The sequence below is a fragment of the Lactuca sativa genome, chromosome 8 (assembly GCF_002870075.4).
Source record: "Lactuca sativa cultivar Salinas chromosome 8, Lsat_Salinas_v11, whole genome shotgun sequence".
Classification (NCBI taxonomy): domain Eukaryota; kingdom Viridiplantae; phylum Streptophyta; class Magnoliopsida; order Asterales; family Asteraceae; genus Lactuca; species Lactuca sativa.
In genome coordinates, this window is record NC_056630.2 from 229,533,561 (window position 1) to 229,545,784 (window position 12,224).

The following is a 12,224-nucleotide window of genomic DNA, read 5'->3' on the forward strand; positions in this document are numbered from 1 at the left end:
AGAGTACACAGACCCAGGATGAGTACACGATCTCTGAGAAGGAAAAGAAATAGTACAACGTTTAATGGATTGAAGAATTCCGGATTGAGAAACTCCCCATCGGTTGGTGCGTGAAAAGGTGATGGTTAAAGCTTGGTTGGGAATTCAGGTTGGAGGATCGCCTGTAGGACTCGAGTGAGTCGGAATGAAGATCTTGAGGACAGATAGCATGGGATGCTTTCGTGTTAGTAGACAGTGGCGAAGGCAGCTTGTAGAGCATAGTAGAGCGGCGGGAGAGCCGTATCTTTCTCCAGCAGCAGTCAGTGGTGGAAAGTGTTGTAAGACTCCGAGTAAGCTGTAGCATTCCCTAGTAGCTTCGTTAGCGAAGCTGGGGCGAGGCTCTTATCTCATAGTGATCAAGGTAGGGATCTGGAATGGGTAGTGGTTGAGGATAGTAGGGAGCTTGCCTGTATAGCCCTAGCGAGGTGAGACCCTGGGAGAGGCCGCTCCAGGATGTAGTTGGGTGAGACCCGTGGGCGAGGCCCATGTGAGAGTAGCAGTATAGGTGAGACCTAAGAAAATGGTTGCTCAGTAGTATAGTCGGGTGAGACCTGTGGGCGAGGCCCGTGAGTTTTAATAGTACAGGTGGGACCTGGTAAGGACCCTAGGGTCAAGTTGGGGGATCGAGGATCCCAAGACTTGTAGCGCCAGAGTGGCAGAGTAGAGGGGGCAGTATTAGATAGCCTAAGTTTCCTCGAAAGTCGCCGGGAGCGACTAGAAGTTTGTGTTGGGGGCTAGCGACCGGTGGGAGCCGGTAATCCAAATATTGATATATTAGTAGGGACCAGGGTGGTCTCGGTTTATCCAGAAGGTAGAAAAGGGACAGCATAAGTTTTCAGTCAGAGGTGGCGATGGTAAGCAGTCTATGGTGGAATGCAATTTGTTGAACGAGGGGTGCTCAACACTAAGTTATAGCAGTGAAAAGTGTCTAATGAATACTGGCGGTAATGACCCGTACTGGAAGTAGTGGGGGTGATGGAGTTGGTGAAGGATAGAACCTTCACCGTGATAGAGGAAGTAGTTGGTTATGGAAGGTTGCCTTGGAAAGGCCAGAAATCGTACAAGGAAAGAAAGGGGTGAATTCCCAGGGTGTTCAGCATGAGCAATTGGGGAGTACCAGAAGGTTGTCAGTTGAGTAAGTTGTGTTTCTAGGATGACCAGGGTTAGGGTGAACCCGAGGATACTATTCGAAAAGATTAAGGGTCGTCAGGATGACCAGGCGAAAGGCCAGCGAAGGTAGGCAGTTGGTGTTGGATTAATCAGTAGAGTATAGTTGAAGATTTGCAAAAGGATGAATCAAACATGCCAAATAAATTTAAGAATGACATTGATTTCTCTTTCAAAAAAATAAAAAACTAAAAAAAATAAGTATGATATTGACTTATTAGGTTTGGAGCTAAAATGTTAAGAAATTAACTTTCTAGTATTTGTATATAAGTTTGGAACTTATTGGATAATATATAAGTTTCGCAACTTATTGATTAATTTGGGAACAAAATAGAAACTTTCTAGTATTCGTATATATGTTTTTAAAAAATTTTATAATTTTTTTTGTTTTTTTTTTCAAATACAAATACATTCAGATACACACATAATAACATCCTACTTAGACCAAATGCACATACTTTCACATATATAGATAATAACATCCTACTTATACCAAATATACAAATTTCACATTCACATACCACATATACAACAAAAACACATATATTCACATACACACATAATAACATTCTGCTTATACCAAATACATATAAATTCACATATATATATAAATATTAACACCATACTTCTACCAAATACATATAAATTCACATATATATAAATATTAACACCATACTTCTACCAAATACTCATATACCACATATACATCAAACACACATACATTGACATATATACACCAAATATTTATAGATTCACATACAAATATCAAATATATGCACACATGCCAATTTTAATATAAATTATACAACTACACATATTTTACAATTAAACTCAATTTCAAATAAATAGAAGTAAATAGAACCTGAGATGGCGGAAATCAATGAAAATGGTCCACTGGTGGCGGTAGTCGCGGGTGGTGGTTCCCTAACACAGTAAAAAAACTGAAATTGACAATTTTTTGAAATTAACCACTACAATAATCTTCAAATTGATGTTACAAAAGAAAAGGAAAATGAAACCAACCTGGAAATACCTCTTAGTCATCGGAAATTGAGTAATGTCGCCGGAGAAATGGTCCTTAGCGGAAAATACAGGCTTCGTCGGTATCTTCTTCTGTGGCCGATTCACCCAGTGGAAAATTATGTAATATCGCCAGTAACACCCACTTAATTGATGATGGAAGTAAGCAAAAGAAAAACGCAGCAACAACGAATGGAAACAGAAGAGCAAATGGAAAAAAAGCATCAATTTTTTCGGGTTAATTACATCGACTTTTAGCGGCGACACATAACCGGCGACATTTGGGGCTTTAATGACGACTCCTATCATTAGTGGCAACTCTTCGGAGGGAATTATTGCCGCATCATTTTTCAATCTTTAGCGACGGCATTTGTAGGTCTTTGGCAGCGACAAAAGTCGCCGGTATTGATTTTGTGCGTTCCAGGAGCACCCCATCAGTTGGATTAGAAACATGATCGGCCGATTCTTGTTTACCAGAATGTCAAAGCGCGGATCCGTGTCATGGCCCTTTTGCGGCGACATTGGCATTTGGCGGCGACTTTTCAATATGTCGCCGCTAAAAGTCGATGTGGTCGCTATTGGTTGTTCTAACGGTTATCAATGATTCAATTATATTTCATATTAACTTTCATTAGATTTTGAGCTTGTGATAATTTAAACCATATTAAACTTTTTATGCGGTCTCCTTTGGAAGTTCTGGTTCCGGCCATTACTTATAGTATTCGTGTTCCACCCTTCAGGAGAACCCATCAGGGTGGCCCCTTGTCTAGCCACAACGCCATAGTGCAGCTTTGATTTCAACAGGAAGGAAATGCGCAATTAAAGAAGAAGCATCATCGTCCAACATAATCTCGATATCGTACACATATGATCTTTGACTTGATTATAGACTTTTCGTACAAAACATGACATTCATTAGATGTTTCACCTGTTTCAAAAAGTTTATGAAAAATAAGTACGCATTCAAAATAATTATTTTTTATATTTCTTGAAACTAATAGTGTTTATTTATATTTTCAGTTATCAAAAGCTTTGAATGACCCTACGTGTTGGATTGAACTTTGAGAGTTGTAAGGTATTTCTTTTATGAAGATTTATGTTACTTGCCAATTTGATTTTCTGATAATAGTTTGACTAATGAAAAAGCATTAAAAAAGTTTGTATCCCAATGCATAATGTGTGTAAGGTTTTTATATCTTGAGAATAATTTACAGGATACAAAGTTATTGTTTAAAAAGCTTTTTACTATAAGTTCTTTAATTTTTTAAATGACATATTCGTTATTCAAAATATAAAAAGCTTCAATCAGACCACATACAATCATATACGGAATAGGCACTACAACAATCGGACCCTTTAGAGACGAAAAATTCAGACCCTATCCAGACAAGAAGTCGTCGGTATAGGGTATGGCGACGACAAGTCGTCGGAAAAGGGTCGTCGGCACAGACGTGTCGGCATTGGTCTGTTACGTCGTCAGCATAGATGCCGTCGGCATACCGTACTCTATTGCGACAACATGTTGTCGGTACAACTTTTGTCAACGATATTTTCGGGGGGAAAAAATAAAGTTTTATTAAAAACCTTTGGCGAATACATGTCGTCGGGACAGCTATAGCGACGACAAGTCGTCGCGACAAGTTAAAGCTATTACGACGCCATGTTGTCGCTATAGGGTTTTAAAAGTTATCGGTTATGGACCTATAGCGACGACTTGTCGTCGGGATAGCTACTAGTTGTTTTTTTTTTTAGTTTTACAGGTTTTGTACATTACCATTCCTGTATTTTTAACAAATTCAAAAAACATTGCAGCATATATCAGTTGAAATACATTAACTAGTTACCATTGTTCAAATTCAAGTTTAATATTACAATAAGTAGTTAACTAACATTGTTAATAATACTAAAAAAACGTCAACCATCATTGTCATAATCGTCTTCTTCTTCTTCTTCTTCTTCTTCTTCCATCCTTTCGGCAAATTTTTGAGAGGTACTTGCTTGTGTGTTATAGTTGAATAGAAAGTTAGGAAATGATGGTGGTTGGAAGTTTGGAATACATGCCGCCAATGATGCATTATATTGTTGCAAATATTCTTGCATTTGTTGTGCATCAAATTGGGATTGAGATTGAGACGATTTGGAAGTGGAAGGCCGTTCATTTGAAATTAAACCGAAGTTGGCGGTTGGTCTCTTACCCACCCCGCGAGCATGTCCACGTCTCGTCCCAAGGGCACGTTCTAAACATTCTTCCTCGTCTAGTTCTCCTCATTCCCCAACCTCGTTTTGCATTTTCTCATATTCATTTTGAATTTTCTCCTAAAATAAAGAAAACAATTAACATACGTTAATTAAAACAAACAACTAAACTTAAACATTCAAATAATAATAATATTCCTTAAACAAGAAACTATAATTAATAATAATATATTTGAACAACATATTCATTTCGTTTATCACTTACCCAGTCTTCTTTTGCTACAACCCGAACCTTCTGTGTAGCGCATTTGTCTCCAACTCTCAACATGCTGTGGCTTGATTCCCATTTTTACCTATAATAAGTGAAAAAACAATAAATATATTTGTACAAATGTTAATAACAATTTTAAATAATACTAATGTATTTTATTACCTCTAAATAACGTCGTTGAGCATAAGGTCTACATCCATGAGCACTTGTGTGTGGAAGTTTCGACCTAGTAACTTTATTTTTTTCCGACGTGCGTCTGTATTCCTCGGTCAAAAACAATAAATCAATCATATCGTTCCAAGCTTGTGTGGTCCAATCATCCGGTGGATGTCTTCTTGCCCTTTCCACATTATGATATCCACTAACTCTTTCAAAATGTTTTTTATCTGATACTTGCGCTCTCGATAAGCTCTTTGCATATCTGCTTGGATACCCGCTCGAAGGGGTTCCCACAAGTTTGTGCCTCGATACCTATTAATATCACAATAAGTCTGCAAAAGGAAAAACGTATTTGATTAGTAAAAAAATATTTAATGTGTAAATTTCAATACATATAAAATATATTGTATACTTACCTCTAGCTCGGGATATAAATCGTCTTTGTACTTGGTAGGAACACGACACCAAGTATGATAATGCAACGGTACCATTGATCCCACCAGATTTGAGATCAGTCTGACAAACATTTGCCTGTTGTCCCCTATAAATCGATACGCCCGCCCGAAGATATCAATTCTCAAATCCAAAGGCCTACACTTGTTTTTTTCATACTCACATATAAATTTAAGTTTCTTCCTTTGCCACGCACATTCACATTCACATTCTTCGCTTGTGCTATATTTACATATACAATTGGAAATTTAGAATTTTAAAACTTTAATATATCTAATACTTAAAAATTTCATATAACTTACAAGATTTGCAAGCCGGTGGTACACCACGTACAATCCCGTGTAGAGGTCTATCCCCACCGACTCCTCCATGTCCTCTCGCGACTTCTGCCATATGTTTAACAAATATTATAAACATTCAGAATATATAATGAAGCTACAAATAAGCAACATTTCAAAATTTAACAAATATTATAAGCAATCAGGATATATAATAACAATAACATACCGTCAATCAGATTCATCACTAGAAAAATATACATGTACAACATCATCATCACTGTCATAGTTTTCATTATTTATTTCTTCATCTGAAGAGTAAGTATCATCATCGTCATTGTCATCGTTAATGAAATTGTTATCGTTTATATTAGGAGCAAAATTCCTCCTAGCAACCACACTTGATTCACCAACTTCACTTAAATTCATCTGCATACGTAAGGTGCCTAAGTCGACAACCAAGGTAAAACCAGTTGATTGAGTGTTGTTCACGACATCTATCTCATTCACAACACCGATACTTGGATGATTTCAAAGTTTTTGATGATGAACCTCTTCCACAACTCTCCAGTTATTGTAGTTATTGTTTTGAGTGGGATCTTGGAGATAAAATACTTGTTTAGCTTGTGTGGCTAAGATGTATTGTTGATCATCATACCACGTTTTACCGACATACCATTCATGACTGGTATCGATAAGAATTATATTATTTATAGTCTTTAAACGTCAATTACGTAATGAGGCATTCAACCATTTACCACGAAAGAATACAACTGATTTATCATATAAATAATGCAACTCTATGATCTCCTCTAATTGACCATAAAATGGTGTACCGTCTTCTTCGAATGTAACAACACCACTATTTTGAGTAGTGCGTCGGAGTCACGACTATTCATGACAAATCGGACACCATTTACTATGCACGTAGTGTAAGAATATGCACGCAACGGACCACATGCCAACGCCTTTAATTCGTCAGTACAGTCCGAAGATACATCTTTTTAGAGACAATAAATCTATAAGGAAATATAGGATCGTATGTTTATGTAATAAATTAGTGAGGAGAGTTGCATTTGGAAGTTTATGTGGAGCGCATAAAACGGAATATAAGGTACCATTTTCAAATTTTAGTTAAAAATTCACTGTCTCTTAAAAAATTAATTTATTGTGACATTTATTTATCTATTTTACATGTTGTAAGGTTGATGCAACTCTTGGAAAGACTCGTGTTAACTTTAGAGAGAGAAACAACACACGTTCAAAATTTCATTATTTACATAAGAAGCAAACTAGACCCAAATTAAGTGAATATGGAAGGGTACTTCGGTAAGCGTGATTGCACACATAACATTTTATGCAAGCAATAACTTCGGTAAGCGTGATTGCACACATAACATTTTATGCAAGCAATAACAACGTACTATCACATATATGTTTTTTTTGTATTTCAAACACGGGGGATTTTAAATACACCAAAAAAAGAGTCAAAACCATCTGCTTAATACCATGAATAGTAAATTTAATTAAAAAATATTAAAAAGTAATGATAGCAAATGAGATCACCCGTCACCCAATGTTATTGTTTAGAATAAAATATAGAAATGGTCATTGTGTTTTGTTTTGATATTCAGGTTTGTTCCTTATGCTTTATAAAATACAGAAATGGTCTTTGTGTTTTGTTTTGTTTTTCAGTTTTGTTCCCTATGCTTTATAAATATTACACTTTTAGTCCTTGTTTTACATAAAAACATTAACTTATTCTTTCTTTTTTCTTTTTTATTTTCTTTTAACAATTTATTATTATTATTATTATATAACAATTTTATTTGTTCTTTATTTTAATAGAGTTTGTATAGATTTTATATAATATTTTTTTTTCAAATTATATATATATATATATATATATATATGTATATATATATATATATATATATATATATATATATATATATATATATATATGTCAAAATATATAATTTTTTTATTTTTTCAAAATTTTCATTCGTTAACCTAAAAAAAAGTTTACGAGTTTATTTTTATATATTTGTTGGTATAATTCAAGGTGGTTAACATTTTCATTCGTTATTTTTTTTTAAATTACATGGTTTTTTATAAACTTTTCGGTTTAAATTCGAGTTTATTTACTTTTCGAACAATAAAAAATAACGATTACAAACAATTAAACGAACAATAAAAAATATAATATGATATTTTCTCACAACTATAACAAATAAAATTATCATTTTCAATTACTACTATTTTGTCAAACACGGTTATATTTTAATTTTATTAATTATCAGGAACATCAACTACATGAATATTACAATTATTACGTGGTGCATTCGGTGGAATATATGCATTAAGTCGAGCATTATACAATATTTCCCATCCGGTGGCACGTTCTGATCTGTAGTGACGCCAAAGTGACAAAACTATAGGCATTGGATGTGATTCTTGTAAATCAACTTTTACGTAATGACCATTATAAACAAAGACGATAACAATAGATCTATGATGTGAGATGTCTTGCGGGCCATGCCAAAGCGGAAAACATGTTGACGAACCTTGTTTGTCTAAAAAATAGACGATTACACCATACTTATTAGCAACGAGGAATCCAGTATCCGACATAATCAACCAATATTCACTTTGTGCAGAACCCAATCCAGTGAAACTCAACGAGTGATATACGCTGTTTATATCATTCTGAAAAATCATTTCATATCGTCCCTAGTTTTCTAATAATTCGTTGTGTAATTCTGAGCAGATTTGACGCCAATAATTTTGATTATACCTAAGGGAGACAGCTATTGCTCGAAATCCACAATTTCCATCTCCCTCCACATCTTCAATGTTTGTAACGTATGGATGAAATTCATTTGGAATTTCACTCATAAGTGAAGGTTGTTGAAACAAAAATGTATTGTGTGTCTTTGGTGCCTGATTTAAATCAAACTGATTAGACCCATTATAATCTGACATAGACGTCGCAAAACTATGTCTACGAGGATATTGAGTCGTTGGATCTTGAGTAGGAGGAACAGTAGGTCTTGTTTGTGTACTCAACCGCAGACGTCCACTTTGTACTTTTTTTTTATGAGAAGTAGGTTCCCAAAGCGAAGTTGTTGATGGTGAAAATATATCTTTTAACTATCGCACCCAACTGAACTTACTAGATATTGATTGTTTTTTCAACTGTGTGTTAGACGTTTGACCTTCAACATTAACATCATCATCTTCTAGTTGGATGCATGGATCTAAATTAAATTTTTACTAAAAGTTATGAATGGAATCAAATGTTATTGAATTTTCATTTTTTAAATATACCGTTTGTAGTGGTATTCGTTTAGACAACACTAAAATAAAGATAGGGTATTTATTGTAAATATAAGATAAGTTAAAGGACCATAAATTTAAATATAGTTACTAGTTTTGCCTAATACGAAATGGAAAGGTGGAAGAGTTATTATCTTTTAAAATAGAGAATGATATAAACTGAAAATATTTACATTTATGTGTATACCTGTATGGAAAAAGTTAAAACATCAATATATTAATAATATATTAATTAGGATTGAAAGTAATTTTTTAAAAATATAAAAGGATATAAATTGAAAATATATTTAAACTATATGGGGGTAAAAGTGTTGCACCAAAAATGCGATAATCCCCTTGTAAAGTAAATTAAAAAATATAAAAAATATATAAAAGTCATAAAGTCGGGTTTCAAATTATTCACCCTTTTTTTGGGCGTGTTTGATGATTTGTTGTCTTTTGTTACAAACTTGCGTATCACGATTTTTGTAGGGCAAAGAAAAGCTATGATTAGTAGTAAGAAATAAAGTAACCAGCAGGAAGCTGTACCCTATAAAACTAAACATCTAATGAGGAAAACAGAGACAAAACAACATTAAAACAGACACTAGAATAAAAGCCTAAAAGAGCACCGATGACCACAACTAGATATAATAGAGCTAAAACAACACCTAAGAACGAATGCTGATCAGCATCCCCTTTCAGTGCAAAAGCAATCATTTTAGCTATAGCCTTGCAGTTTAATAATATATGTATGTTTGTGATTACAAAAAATATGTACTACTGTACCAATCCTTTCTTTTGCTCTACAAGTTCATAAGCACGTTGATAGGCTTTAATTCTCTTTGTGTTAACATCTTCAAGCTCCTTCTGTAAACAACTAATGCTCTTTCGTACAAGTTCCATATCCGCTTTAAGTCGTGTAACTCTAGCTTTACGTCCCTTCATATCCATTTTCAAGTCCTCAATATCGTCTAATCGGATCTAACAAACGAAAGTATAATTACATTATTAAATTAATACTAAGATAAACTTAGTTTACCGAAGATATTAAAACTAAAAAGTGTTGCGTACATTTATCTTGTGTTGTATGTATCTTTGGGAATCTATATCTCTCTTTGACGTTCTTTCTCTTGTATACCAATTACGAGTATGCTTGGGTTGATCTGGTGCAGTATATATTTCTCTTGTTTCCTTGACGTTTCTCATTTCACGATAAATTCTCATTTCATCAGCCCGACACTTGTTCCCATGTTGGATCCTTTGTGCCATGCTATCGATCTTTTAATGGTGAATGGAAGAAATCATTAGGGTAAATTAAATGGTATATAGATATAATGTTTAAGAATATATCAACCTTACCAGGTCGTTAACTTCTTGTCTACCAGATGATGTCATTCCACCCGATTTCTTGGAACAAAGAAGTTCTTCCTGAACTTGTTGCAAATAATGCGAGTCCACCCTCTCTTTCTTTATCAGCCTCTTTTGGCAGCGTTTTCGATCTGGTCTTACAGGTGTTCGACCATCTTTTTCAGGCAAGGAAAAAAAACCAGTTCTTTTTGGGACTAAATTCGTTGGCATATGAATCTCCGCTTTACCTAAGCAACGTTCAAGATTCTTGATTTCCCGCGTCTTCCATTGTATATAATGATCATGCTGTAAAAACCACATTAATTTCCGTTTTATTTGATATGCATCTGCCTGTTAGTTAACAAGTTTACAAACAAATAAACAAAGAGGTGTATGTGAGTTTTCCTTTTGCAACAATTGATCCATGGGAAAACACAAAACTTTTAAGACTACTAAGTTCTATGGCTACCTTTCGTTGTTCTAGATCTTCTCTGATACGGGATCGAGTAAGAGTCAACAAATGGTATTGTTTTTCGGCCTCTTGTTTGTTGATCTCCGCAGGTGAAGACTGAAGTTCTATGGCGTCGCATACCTTTTGTTCTTCCATTTGAGTTAATGGGACAAACTGGATTTGCAAAGAACAGACTTCGATCGGAAGTAAATTCTTGGTGATGAGACATATCTCATAACATTGACTAATACATATGGAGATATTATAAGCACTTGCACCCCACGGCAAGAAAGTCAACGTCGCAAATATAGGTAAGAACCAGTAAGCGAAGGTGAATTTTGTATATATATATTTTTTTTTTTTTTTTTTTTTTTTTTTTTTTTTTTTTAAGTATTTAAATATAATGGTTTTCAAATTATATTATATTCTTATGTTCAATTAATGCTTATGTTCTTTGAACAGTGCATTTTGTGCACTTTGAAATTTGGCCACGGAAGTTTTTTGATATGTCACTTTGTTTGTTGACTATTTTGTGTGCCATGTATTACGAACGGTGTCATTCTCAAAACAAAGTCAGTCATATCATTGTCTTTCTTAAAATGATTTCCTGATCCTTTTTCTCTTCCATTAGGGGTCGATGGGAATGATCGATAAATAGGAGGGATTGGTCCTCAGTTTTCCGTTAGGGATGCGAGATGACAAGTGATGGTGATGGACTGGGGATTCGATCTCTGTCAATTTATTTCATTCAGTTAAGTTTGTTAGTGACAAGGGTATTTCTGTAATTTAATGTACAGGTAGTTAGCTTAGTTCATAAGCTGTATATATTAGTTCTTTTGTAAAGTTGTAAAGCTTAATCAATGGAAGATTTCTTGAATTCTCTCAATATTGCGTTCATTTTCATACAAGTTAACATGGTATCAGATTGAATTGATCCTCACCTTCCGCAATTTCACATTCAATTTCACTTTCAATCTTCTTCTTCATCTTCAATTTTTCAATTCGTCATGTCTGATTCGAAAATAAATTCCAACAATTCAACTCTCAATTCTCCATCGAATCCCTATTATCTTGGATCGTCTGATAATCTAAGCTCTGTTCTTGTTACCAATGTCTTCAATGGTGTTGGATTCAACGCCTGGAAACGTGCAATGATCATTGCACTGTCTGCCAAAAATAAATTGGGTTTTGTAGATGGTTCGATCACTTAATTCCTCTGAATATCCTGGATGGTATCGAGTTAATTCCATGGTGATAAGCTGGTTATTGAATTCTCTCCATAAAAATATTGCCGATAGTGTGCTTTTTCTTCAATCTGCATCGCAAATCTGGACTGAATTGAATCAACGCTATAAACAATCAAGTGGTGCATTGATTTACCAGATTCAGCAGAAACTTTACTCTATTTCACAAGGTTCAGATGATTTTTCTACTTACTACACTAAACTCATGAAGATCTGGGATGAGTTACGAGTTGTTCAGGATTTACCTGCTTGTTCTTGTACAGCTGCAACTGCTATCA

General features: G+C 34.5%; 1 protein-coding gene across 2 annotated transcripts; it reads right to left on the reverse strand.

Annotated features, from left to right (window-relative positions):
* Nucleotides 1-9,354: 9,354 nt before the first annotated feature.
* On the reverse strand, nucleotides 9,355-10,986 carry LOC111905644 (uncharacterized). Of its 2 annotated transcripts, none has more exons than XM_042897466.2 (4): nucleotides 10,721-10,986; nucleotides 10,264-10,557; nucleotides 9,976-10,182; nucleotides 9,355-9,885 (listed from the first exon to the last, which is right to left on the reverse strand). In XM_042897466.2, exons 1-4 carry the CDS (start codon nucleotides 10,856-10,858, stop codon nucleotides 9,682-9,684), a joined length of 843 nt encoding a protein of 280 aa, XP_042753400.1. In that variant the 5' UTR covers nucleotides 10,859-10,986; the 3' UTR covers nucleotides 9,355-9,681. The 2 variants fall into 2 exon arrangements, with proteins under 2 accessions (XP_042753400.1, XP_023757103.1); XM_023901335.3 differs by having other exon boundaries at nucleotides 9,361-9,885; nucleotides 10,264-10,602; nucleotides 10,721-10,984.
* Between the last annotated feature and the right edge of the window lie 1,238 nt (nucleotides 10,987-12,224).

Bases quoted from the DNA above. Each gene is read 5' to 3' on its own strand.
- LOC111905644 (XM_023901335.3), bottom strand. From the start codon at position 10,858: ATGGAAGAACAAAAGGTATGCGACGCCATAGAACTTCAGTCTTCACCT. The intron at 10,183-10,263 runs GTAAGGTTGATA...CACCATTAAAAG, and splicing joins GACAAGAAGTTAACGACCTG to ATCGATAGCATGGCACAAAG. The intron at 9,886-9,975 runs GTACGCAACACT...TTCGTTTGTTAG, and splicing joins ACATACAACACAAGATAAAT to ATCCGATTAGACGATATTGA.